Genomic DNA, 12,949 nt, shown 5'->3' with positions numbered 1-12,949 from the left:
CGACCAGAAAAATAACGATTATTTTGAAATTTCGCTTAGTGGGCAATAATGCCGCTAGCGTCGCTCAGTTCTTCGAAGGAAGAAGCGCCAACAAGAGAACTGTACTATGCTAACGACACTCGGAAGCTCTACGAGAATCTGAACAGCTCTTGCCAAGGCTATGTCCTACGAGCCGATATGTGCTGGAGCTTGTACGTGAATCTCCTTACAGACGAGAGTGAGATCGTGAGGTGGAAGCAGAACTTCGATGAGCAAAAGCGATGCTCATCGGCTGATCACTTGGAGATGGAGGAGGAGGCCGGCTGAATAACAACAGAGCGGCTGCAGTGGACTCCCAGCGAGCTGCTGAAATACAGTGAAAGAAACACTGCCCAGACCTGTGCACAGAGTCATTGTCAACATTTCGGAGGAATAGCGACTTCCGGAGGAGTAGCTAGGAGGAGGAGCTGGGAAAAAAAATGTTTTGAACAAAACAATTTAAATAAACACTACAGTAAAGTTTTTTACGAGGGATGCGGACAGTGCAAAAAAAACGCGTAAAAACTGCGTTATTTGCGTTAAATGCGTCATTGGAATATAACTAATCCTGAAAAAGTTGAAAAAAAAAATGCTGTTTAAATCAATCTTTATGGGAAAAGATGCTTAGTTTCTTCATCCTCCTCTAGGTTTTAACAAAAGAAAAATTTTCAAGAGAAATTTACCTAATTTCCAGCTTAAATTTAAAATTTGGTGCTTATTTTCAAATTTTCTAAACTTAAATTCAAGATAACATGATGCATTTAGGCATCTTATCACCTAAGCTCCTTCATTTAATACCTGCTAAAACAATTTAACATCACTGAAATAAAACTATTCCTAAAAACGCGGGAGTCTCTGAAACATGATCTTTAAAAATAAAATTCTATTCTGATTTTTTTAAAAAGAGTTTTGTAGTAAATTTACAAGAGTAAAATTAGGCTCTTGTTTTTTTATTCAAGAGTACGTGCTTGACTGAATTTTTGGCCGAAAATAATTTTTTTTCTCAATGTATATTTTTTTACAAACGTCATCATTTCATGTGTATGAAAAAAACGCGACGCTCTTTTAGGAAATAACTTTTGAGTCTAAAAAAAAAAATTCGCGAAAAATACACAGTTTGTCCAAAGTCCAACACCAGGACAAAATATTCATTCAAATCAAAAATGGTCTTTATTTGACGGTTGGTTATTAGCAGAGATGACTGAACAAAGATAACTGACTTCTGGTTTTACCTTTGTTATACTATTACCTTTATTATACTAAACAAAGGTTATAAAATCGGTCCAAAAACGCAAAATAGATCCAAGATCCGAAGGGCCGAACCGTATATACCATTCGACTTAGCTCGACGAACTGAGCAATGTCTGTTCGTGTGTATGTGTGTGTGTGTATGTATGTTGTCTGTATGTATGTGCCGCAAAATACAGACGCACCTTTCTTCCAGAACGCAATATCCGATTTTAATGATCTTATACGCACACGAAAGCTACTGTGCTCCCCCAGAATGCTACCGAGTGGATTTTTGATTAATGACTTAGATTTCAAAATATTGATCAAAGAGTATTTTTAATATGAGACATTCTACCTTTAAGGCAAAATGAATGACACGGAGAGCCATGTGTTATACACCAATCGACTCAGATCGATGAACTGAACAACTTCTGTATGTACGTGTATGTGTGCCTGTATGTATAGATGTGTAAATATGTTGTTTATATGTGTAGTATATCAAAATCGAACAAAAAAAAAATAACAAAAAAAAACCTTTTTACAGTACGCATATTCCGATTTTGATGTTCGCATGCTCAAATAAAAGCCCCGGAGCTCTTTGAAAATCATACTGAGTGCAATTTTTTATTGGTTGCTTGAACTGTAGAGTTTTGACCAAAGTATATTTTAGACATGGGATATTTTACTTTCTTGATAATTTATCTCTCTCTCCATGCTTTTCCTTCTTCTCTATCCCTCTTTTTTCGTATCGCTATTTATTTCTCAAAGGAAAGCAACAATCATCGACAACTTTGCATAATTTTTACACTTTTCGTAGAGCGTCTTAACTGGTGTAAATAAATTATTTTTAAGGCAAATTGCAATGCTTATTAGCTTTTTTTCTTGCTTGCGAAGCTTCTGTCCACACTATCTTTAAAATATATAATCAATTGTACGTTGAACCCAGATTTGCGAACAATAAGAAGCTTTTACAGCTTTCGGGGAGCACTGAAACAAAACCTGATCCCACAGTGTGCGAATGTAACACAATTAGCGATGCAGATATTGCAGATGCAGAAAACATAAAAAAATCGCTGTTTTGTTTGCAATGCTACGTTTTGAACGGCTGGAAAATTTTTCAGTTGAACTTTTATTTGATGTTTAATATTAGGTTCTAAATATACTTTTAGCTCGTGACCAAGAATTTAAAAAATTGTGAACATCGAGATGCGATCATTTGTAGTTTGGATGAAACTGAAGCAACTTCACATGGCTATAATACACGTTTACTAGTGTGCGCAGGTGGAATGTCACTTATTCCTATGACATGATACACTACGCTCATATAAGATATAAATATTGGTTTCTAATTTAAGACAAAGTGCAAATATGTTATTCCATATCTCGTTATCGCAGGAAGTTTTATAAAGTCTTTATTTCGGATTTTATCGTACAGCCTACCCAATCAGAAGAGCATAACTAAACTATTACAAAATTCTATCAACAGTAGATTTGAATAACATATTTTGATACGATTTTGTATTTTTCCACAAGCTTCTGACAACAAAATTGTATCTGAAAGAGATATGTTAACAAATCCTGAAATAAAGTTGTTCTGGAACAAGTCTAACAAATTTTTGGTCTCAATCAAAACCAGTTATTTCTAACAATGTTTGTTATAAACTTGTTCTATATGCTATCTTATTTAGTTAGAAAGCTGATATGTTAGTAACAAAGTTTAATATGGGTTTGATACTAGTAGAATCATTTTTGTTATAATTTCTGTTATTTTAACACCTAACGGCACTAAATTTAAAACACAACCTGTAAGGTTTAACTCATAATAAGCTAACAGCTTCTGTTTCTTTTTTTGTTTTTTTCTTTCTGATCGGGTAGGCCTTCGAAAAGAATAATGTTTTCGTCTACACTCCGAAAATCCAAATCTCTCAAATGTCGCGAAAACTTTCATTTTCAGATTATGCATTTGAGATAGAATTGAATTGACAACTTTCGTCAATGGTTATATTTTTTTCTTTGTAATGCTGATCTGAGGTTAGTAGAAGTTTGCTTCAATTCGTTAAAAAGACTTGATGCTGATTCATAATTCTAGGTCCTGCGATTTCTAAAAATAATGCGAATGTGGTATCCAAACCTGGATTATGGGGAATTAAAAAATTAGAACTGCCTCGAACTAACATACATATTTGCTGTTCTAGTACGAAATCAACATCTTTGTTATCTATTACTGTTTCCCACGTTCGATTATTAAAAAAATACCTAAATTAATCCACCTAGCGGTCAGACCCAGCCTTTCTCCTTCAAATTTTTATTTGTAAAAATAGATTTACATGAACGCTTCAATCCAATAAATGTATATTCACTCTTTAGGTTCTAAAATTTTGATGTTGTAATCTATACATATAAATATGCAGTCCGGTCTGTCTGTCTGTTTGAACCATATAGGCTCGAAAACAAGGTTGTTAATGGATAATTTATTGTAAACGTCGATAACGATACCTGTTATTGGGTATTTTCCTGATGAGACGCGAAACATAAACAAATATGGAAAAGTTTCTTCCTGTTGCCTAGTGATGTTTCGTCTCCAACCCTCCGAAGTGAAAAAAACGTTTCCTCACTGATAACGTCTAGTGACTATCGTCATCGCCGATATCGTTAATGTTTGAAGACGCTATCGTCATCGTAAATAAAGATACTATACGTTATCGGTAACGGCGATGATGATTATCGACGATAATCTATCGTATTAACAACCTTGCTCGAAAACTAACATAACAAACAAACATAAAACATAAATTTCTACACAACTCAAGAACAAACCAAGCAAATGAAACCGAATTTGGCATGTGGATTTTTAAGGGGTAACAAAAATGTCCATAATAGTTGGATGAAACACAAATTTTTGCACATCTCGTGAACTAATCAACTAAATGGAACCATATTTGGCAGGTGAAGGTTTTTAGTGGTAACAAATATGTTCCATAATCGACCTCAGGCAACATTTGGTATTGTAAGATGACAACTTCTGGTTTCTGGAAAACAGCCTGAAATGGACGATTCCCATTAAATATGAGTATCTCTGGAACCAGAAAGATGCAGAAGATAAAAAATGATCACAGATACAGTCCTGAATTTTAAGATGGTGACTTCCGGTGTCTGGTAAACAGCCGGAAATGACCAAATACCATTCAATATTAATGTTTTCGGAACCAGAATTACGCCCAGAGGGCAGAAATTGATTTCACAGGCAATTTTAAAGTCCAAAATGACAACTTTCGGCTTCTGAAAAACAGCCCAAAGTGACCAAATACCACCCAACATGAGTATTTCCGGAGCCAGAATGTTGCAAGATGCTAAAAATTGAACTCGGACACCATTATGAATTGTAGGATAGCAACTTCTGGTTTCTGTAAAACAGCCAAAAATGGCCGATTTCCGTCTAACATGAGTATCTCCTGATCTAAAATGATACACAGCAGCTGTAATCAACCACAGACCCCATTTCGGATTATAGGTTGGCGACTTCCGGTTCCTGGGAAACAGCCGAAAATAATCGAATAACACCCAATATGGGTGTTTCTTCAACCAGAATGACGCTCACAGGCTAGAAATTATTTCAAATACCATTTTGAAATCCAAGATGGCGACTGCCGGTTTGTGAAAAAACAGCCTAAAATAACCAAATACCATCCAATATGAGTATCTCTGGAACCAGAATGATCAACGAGCTAACAATTGACCTCAGACACTATTTTGAATTGCTAAATGGCAACTTATAGGTCGAAAATGACCGAATAATACTCAATATGGATATTTCCGTAATCGAGATGATGCATAGAAACCAAACATTAACCCTGGACACCATTTTGAATTTAAAGACGACCACTTTAAGTTTTTGGAATTTCCGGTGTCAGATTGATGCCAGAAAATCTGCTGAAATTGACCGAATACCACCCAATATGAATATATTCAGAATTAAGGCGATGTCCACAAGCCAAAAGTCGAGAATGTTGTCATTTCGATTAAAACCAATCATTTCAAACGATTTGTTATTTGACTTTGATCATATCCTCTGGCCGATTTGTCGTGCAATTGCAGTTTTTAAAGACTTCGCAAGGACTTAATGAATTCGGAACGTTCAATTAGTACGATACCACATTTAATGTATGTTGAGGCCACATATATCGATCAAAGCAGGTAAAGTTTTAAATAGTCTTTGAATTTCTTTTCTTTCCATAACTTTTGAGCCACATATCAAATTGCTATGAAGTTTGTTATTTGTGAGTTTGAGACAGTTCAATGTTCAAATGTCAGTCATGTTCATTGACAGTCATTGAATTGACAGTCATGTTCAAATGAGTCATATAATCTTTGAGATAATAGACTTTCGTTGTTTTGTTAACAATTTAATACATAACAGTTGCTTAAGTTTGATTATAATCAAATGAAATGGGAACGTTTAGGGCAGCCAAACTTTGAAACCACGTGTTCAATCATAATTCATCAGTTAACCCTTAACTAGCCCGCTCATCTGATAATACTATTGATCAAATCGGTTGTGTAGTTTCTGAAATAATGAAGTTTCGTGATTTTCACATTTCGGTACATTACAGATGAAGTTACAGTCCGATTACAGTAGAATTCAATTGGGTGTTATGAGGCAGCCAGACCTTTCATTTGACACTAATTTTGTGGAAATCGGGTCAGCCATCTCTGAGAAAAGTGAGTGAGTCCAAGTAGTCTTCGGAATATGTTCCTTTTCATAGCTGGATTTCACATTTTTAAACATAACAGTCAAAGTAATAGTCCGATTGCAAAACAAATCAATAGGGTCTCATGGGGCAACTAGACCTTCCATTTGAAGTTGACTTTATGAAAATCGGTCCAGCCCTCTCTAAGAAACATGAGTGAGATTAAACAGTCTTCAGAACACGTTTCTTTTCATAACTTTTGAACCACAAGATCAATCTTCATGAAACTCAAAACTTGAAGGTTTTTTAGTTAGCCCGTTCTTTTGAAACCAATTTTGTTCAAATCGGTTGTGTAGTTTTTGAGATAATGATGTTTCATGATTTTTACATTTTGATACATAACCTCTAAACTAAAAATCCGATTACAATAAAATTCAATGGGGTCTTATGGGACAACAAGACCTTTCATTTGCAATTAATTTCATGAAAATCGGACCAGCCATCTCTGAGAAAAGTGAGTGAGAATAAAAATCTGCACATACACACACACATACACACACACATACAGAAAATGCTCAGCTCGTCGAGCTGAGTCGAGTTATATATGCCATTTGGCCCTTTGGAGCACTTTTATACTTTCGGTTTTGCAAGTGATTGCTATACCTTTCTAGGAGAAAGGCAAAAAGGTTGCTTCTATCCAGCATTTAAAAATTGGTTCTCGATCGAAAAAATAACACTCATATACTCCAGTGATAACATCCATAATATTTGCGAAAACCACGTCAAGCTATAGTTCAAAGATCGTCTTTGGTTCACCTTCTGAAAATTATCTTTTGAATTCATTTTATTCATAATTGAAATTGGATTTACGTTGCTATACGATTTGTGATTTACTGGCCTACTGCCTATAATCGCATACCAGTCCCACGTGCATTCTTGACGTTCTTATAGAGAAGTTATGGTAAATGTCTATCTCATTATATCATGTCGAAAATATGGGAATAAAATACCTATACGTGCTGTTTTCTCAACTTGATGAATATGAAGATGGGACCAATATGCGATTATAGGCAGCCTAATAAGTATACAATTATAGTTAGTATAACAAAGGTTTCTGCACCACTAGGTGGATTACTAGGTTTTTGCCTTTCTCCTAGAAAGGTATAGCAATCACTTGCAAAACCGAAAGTATAAAAGTGCTCCAAAGGGCCGAATGGCATATATCACTCGACTCAACTCGACGAGCTGAGCATTTTCTGTATGTGTGTGTGTATGTGTGTGTGTATGTGCAGATTTTTATTCTCACTCACTTTTCTCAGAGATGGCTGGTCCGATTTTCATGAAATTAATTGCAAATGAAAGGTCTTGTTGTCCCATAAGACCCTATTGAATTTTATTGTAATCGGATTTTTAGTTTAGAGGTTATGTGTCAAAATATAAAAATCATGAAACATCATTATCCCGAAAACTACACAACCGATTTAAACAAAATTGATTTTAAAAGAACGGGCTACCTGAAATACCCTTAAATTTTGAGTTTCATGAAGATTGAATTTGTGGTTCAAAAGTTATGAAAAGAAACGTGTTCTGAAGACTGTTTAATCTCACTCATGTTTCTCAGAGATGGCTGGACCGATTTTCATAAAATTAGTGTCAAATTGAAGGTCTAGTTGCCCCATAAGACCCTATTGATTTGTTTTGCAATCGGACTATTACTTCGCTTGTTATGTTTAATAATGTGAAATCCAGCTATGAAATGGAACATATTCCGAAGACTACTTGAACTCACTCACTTTTCTCAGAGATGGCTGACCCGATTTCCACAAAATTAGTGTCAATTAATGAGTCTAGATGCTTCATAACACCCTATTGAATTTTACTGTTATCGGACTGTAACTTCGTCTGTAATGTACCGAAATGTGAAAATCACGAAACTTCATTATTTCATGAACTACACAACCGATTTGATCAATATTATAAGATGAGCGGGCTAGTTAAGGGTTAGCTGGTGAATTATGATTAAACACGTGGTTTCAAAATTTGGCTGCTCCATACGTTCCCATTTCATTTGATTATAATAGAACATAAGCAACCGTTATGTATTAAATTATTAATAAAACAACGAAAGTCTATTATCTCAAATAGCGAATTTCTTTATTCCACCAGCTCACCTCGTTTTGACCTGGAAGCGTACTAACTGCTGTCAAAACCCTTCTTTATTCGCTCGATTTTGACCCAGTTTTGAACTGGCTTGTTGCCCGAAGCGCACTGTAAAATTTGTCAGCTTCAACCCACTACCGCACGTGCTTAGTTCGTAAACAATTATCTGGCATCTCTTTCTTACTTGCGTCGTAAATCGCGATGCTGTTTTTTATTGCTCGGCAGATTTGCCCGGACGCAGTGAAGTAAAGAATTTCGTCAAAAGATTACATGACTTATTTGAACATAACTAGTGTCATACGAACGAGTCATCCCTCAAACTTACAAATAACAAACTTCATAACAATTTGATATGTGGCTTAAAAGTTATGAAAAGAAAAGAAATTCAAAGGCCATTTAAAACTATACCTGCTTTGATCGATATATGTGGCCTCAACATAATTTAAATGTGATATCGTACTATTTGAACGTTCCAAATTCATTGATTCTCTGCGATGTGCTTAAAGTCTGCAAATGCACGACGAATCGGCCATAGCATATGATCAAAGTCAAATAACAAATCGTTTGAAATGATTGGTTTCATCGAAATAACAACATTTGGTCGTTTGCCTTTGTTTTTCCGAAGCCGAAAGTCGCCATTTTGGATTTCATAATGGCATTTGGAGACAATTTCTGGATTTTGAACGTCATACTGGTTAAATAAACACTCATATTGGGCGGTATTTGGTCATTTTCAGCAGTTTTTCAGAAACCGGAAGCCGCCATCTTAGAATTCAAAATGGTATCTGTGGTCGATTTTAGCTCCTGTGTATCATTCTAGTTCCGGATATTATAATATTGGGTGGGAATCGGCCATTATTTGTTACCACTAAAAACATTCACCTGCCAAATTCGGATCCATTTAGTTGGTTAGCTCTCGACATAAGTAGAAATTTGTGTTTCATTTGTATGGAACCATTATGGACATATTTGTTACCCCTAAAACATTCACATGATAAATTTGGTTTCATTTACTCGGTTAGTGCTCAAGATGTGCAGAAATTTGTTCTTCATTTATATGGAACCACTCCCTTCCAGAAAAGGGAGAGGCGTTCAACTATTATGGACATATTTGTTACCCTTTAAAACATCCACATGCCAAATTCGGTTTTATTTGCTTCGTTTGTTCTTGAGTTGTGCAGAAATTTATGTTTCATTTGTATGGGACCCCTTCCTTCCAGAAGAGGGAGGGGTCTCAAACTATCATAGGAACCTTTATCGGTACCAAAAACCCCTACATACAAATTTTCACGTCGATCGGTTTGGTAGTTTTCGAGCCTATATGGATCAGACAGACAGACCACACTGTATTTTTATATGTATAGATTACAACATCAATATTTTAGAACCTAAAGAATGAATACAATTTATTGGATTGAAGCGTTTATGTAAATCTATTTTTACAAATAAAAGTTTGAATGAGAAAAGCTGGGTCTGACCGTTGGTTGGATTAATTCAGGTTTTTTACATACATTTTACATTTTATCCACAACACCATTACAACGGTTAGTGCTGCCATCTGATAACATAAATGCGTATGAAACTGTGGGCCTCAGCAAAATCGATTCATCGTGCATAATCCGCCAGATAAAGTGAAAACTAGATGGCAGCACTATATGAGGATATTGAAAATTAGATGGCCGCACCGTGCAATTATATTTAAAATTAGATGGTAGGTCCATACAAGGATATTGAAAAAAAAAATCCTTCACTTTTCGCCACCTTGCCTCCATTTTCAAATTACTAGTATACATATTAGTTCGGCTTTCGTTCACACGCAGCGACAACCGTGTCCGCTGCATACTGCAAAAGTCAGGTATCTTGTACTAGTCATCTTTGTTACTAGGCATAGAATGGCCCATTTTAAATCGAATATGTGATAAGGAGATCGGGGGTGACACCCATAAGGAAAATTTTTATACACGTCACCTTCAAAAAAGTGACATCTGTGAGATTAAAGAGATCAATTAGGTGGAGCTCTCGAAAGTTATATGAAATTTTCGGAAACGGGTGGATTTAGTGCAATTGAGAACAAACATGCTAACTCTCATAATTTTTTATCACAAAATGATTTCACTGGTGGGGGTGACATCCAAAGTTTCCGCAATAGAGACTCATACATAGAATGCTCAGTTCGTTTAACGGAATCAAGTGGGATATAGCATTGTGTCCGTTGAGCCTTATTATAACTTCGTTTTTCACTCTACCTTTCTAAGAGAAGGTTAAATGCTAAAAAATGCGTTAGCTGGAAAATTATTTATTTGAGAAAAAACGCATTATACGGAAAACCAATTATTAAGTAAAAAGTGTTCAGTACATATACTGATTCCTATCAACATAATGGATCGCTTTCCGATTGTGGAAAATTAAATTTATAGTGGTTGAGAATACTCTCGACTCGGTATAGAATGTCCACGATTCGGCCAAACGTTGATAATACTTTTACACCATTTCTAATTACCGCGTGATAATGCATGACACAAAATTGCTATCTACCTGAAACGATTCGAAGCGCAATAAGCATAAAATTAGTGGTCCGTCAAAGCTGTTATTAGCATCAGCGAATTTCGAGTAAACTGTGTGTTCCTCTCTTCGCAACCGACAAAACTCGGCCGGAACCCAACACGGCGGAATAGCCGGCAAACAATCAAACAATTACCAACATCCACACATGAATACACTCACCGTGTTTGTCCTTCTCGTGCATCAATTTCCCATTTGCTAAATTTATAATTAGCGTTAGTTTCAAGCATAAAACATTTACGAAACCATTAAATTTCATTTTCGACTCCTCGTGAGTATAGTTTTACTAGCAGCGCACTGTTCACGCCTGGACAGGGTATTGGCTGGTGGTACCCCTTTATGGGTTCGCATCTGCCGCCGTTTGCCGTCAATGGATCTTCTGCGCTGGTGTGTCTGTCCGTGCAGATGGCTTCACGATGTTTGTTTGCTTATTTCTTCTGTTCCGTTTGACTTGATGGCTTGCACGCGGAAGCTGCTCAGCGTACGAGGGTGGCTCCACGATGCAGCATCACAGTCGCAAACAGTTTGTCCTGCAACGAAAAAGCAAAGCACATGTGGTTGAGATTTGCCGTTGTGAGAATATGTTATGGGAATGTTTCGCTTTTCCCTGCTTTTGTCATGTTCGGAACGGAATGCGGAAGCGCGCATGATTGCGATCACTTGGGAAGTGGTGCACTATTGTGCACTATGTATTTCGCGCTCGAGCAAATTTCGGTGGTGTGGCGCCGAGTGCCAGGACAGTCAGTATAATCAAAATCAATTTCAGTTTAAATCAAGTATATAAACGGATTCCAGCATACCGACAACTGTCGATGGCTCTCAGTGTGTTTGGAACTTTGGTACATGACACTGACTTAGTCTTAATTTGGGCAATCATATGATATTGAAAATAATGGTGCTTTAACTATGTTCTAGAGATACTTACTTGGTATTTTTCAGCTGAATGTATGTTTATGTTTGGAAGATTTTTAGTTTGTTACGTTGAACAACATAACCTGGTGTTTAGCATGTTGAAATACATAACTGTACATATAATTTTTTTAGAGCTTCAAATTTCTCATATGATAATGTATCGTTTTACGCTGATAATTATTACCGATAGCTTTTGGTTGGTCTGTTACATAGAGATACCGACAAAGTAAGGAGCTACGTGGATCCCAGGCGCTCCATTACTCACATGTCACCTTTGATCTTGTTCTAATGTCAGAGGGAACTTTTCTTCCGGCATTCTTATAACGTGTTTAGCTCATCGCGATCTACTGAGTCTTTTTCAACTGTGTAATGCAGTCTTCTTTAAACAGGTGCTACATCACAAGTCGAAATCTGACCTCCTGTTTATTTGATACAAACTTCGCAGCCAATTGCTAGTGTACAGGACAATAGCGGGTTTGACCCTTGACGACTGGTTTGTAAGAGCAGCATCGTACCTCGAAGCCAACTAAATAGTTTAAGAGACTGTATATGGGACACAACCACAAGATTAACGTAGAATCACGAGAGCCTGGCGTATGTCAATGTATTTCTTGCCATAGGTTTGGGTTAATCAGTTCAATGATCTGAAGCGATACGCTTCAGTAATTATACTCGTTCATTTCTCTCTGTTTTCAATGATTTGTTTCGGTTTCGGATGATACTCGACCATTTCTCCAGAAACTGGTAGTCACCATCTTCGATTTCAAAATGGTACCTTTTGTTATCTTATGTTAGGGACACCAAAATTCATAGGAATGTTTGAATAGCTATAATTTTTTCATTTTTTCCAGTTTAAGCTTTTGGAGTGCCCTTTTTCTTTTTGTTGATCAGTGTTATAAATAATTTTAGACTCGATTATATATACCCAGAAGTAAAAAGCAAAGCAAAGCCTTGGTGCTACATTCCGTATCGGAACTCGACCTTCTGTTTATTATACACAGACTTCGCAGCCAACTGTTGAGTGTACAGGACAATTGCGGGGCTAGCGCTACGATCCTACTGACACTAACAGTCTCTCCCGAGCCGAGACTCGAACATACGACGACTGGCTTGTTAAGCCGGCATCGTACCTCGAGACCAGCTGGGAGAGTATACCCAGAAGTATTTTTTATAATTTTAAATATGATTTATCTAAAGCGGCGTCGTAATTTAACATCCATAAAATACGTAACGCTCGATGGAAAGCGAGGGAGTTGTCTGACAAATCGTTGCAACCCATGCGGAAAATTTCGAAGATTTATACAGAAGAAGAGGAGGTCGAAAATAGTTATTTTTGTGATACGTAGTAAATGGATGTTCCCTAAATGATTCATAAATTT

General features: G+C 36.5%; 1 protein-coding gene across 2 annotated transcripts in view; it reads right to left on the bottom strand.

Moving 5' to 3' along the window:
- The window catches only part of LOC129726939 (MAM domain-containing glycosylphosphatidylinositol anchor protein 1-like), a 146,952-nt gene that overhangs the window by 79,262 nt on the left and 54,741 nt on the right, over window positions 1-12,949 (bottom strand). For both annotated transcript variants that reach the window (XM_055684231.1, XM_055684230.1), the window contains exon 2: window positions 10,821-11,188. In XM_055684231.1, coding sequence (XP_055540206.1) covers window positions 10,821-10,917 — 97 coding nt within the window. In that variant the 5' untranslated portion in view covers window positions 10,918-11,188. The remainder of the gene's footprint in view (window positions 1-10,820; window positions 11,189-12,949) is intronic.

The sequence above is a fragment of the Wyeomyia smithii genome, chromosome 3, assembly GCF_029784165.1.
Source record: "Wyeomyia smithii strain HCP4-BCI-WySm-NY-G18 chromosome 3, ASM2978416v1, whole genome shotgun sequence".
NCBI lineage: Eukaryota > Metazoa > Arthropoda > Insecta > Diptera > Culicidae > Wyeomyia > Wyeomyia smithii.
Note: the sequence above shows the minus strand (reverse complement) of the source record. Positions and strands in the feature narration are given on the sequence as shown.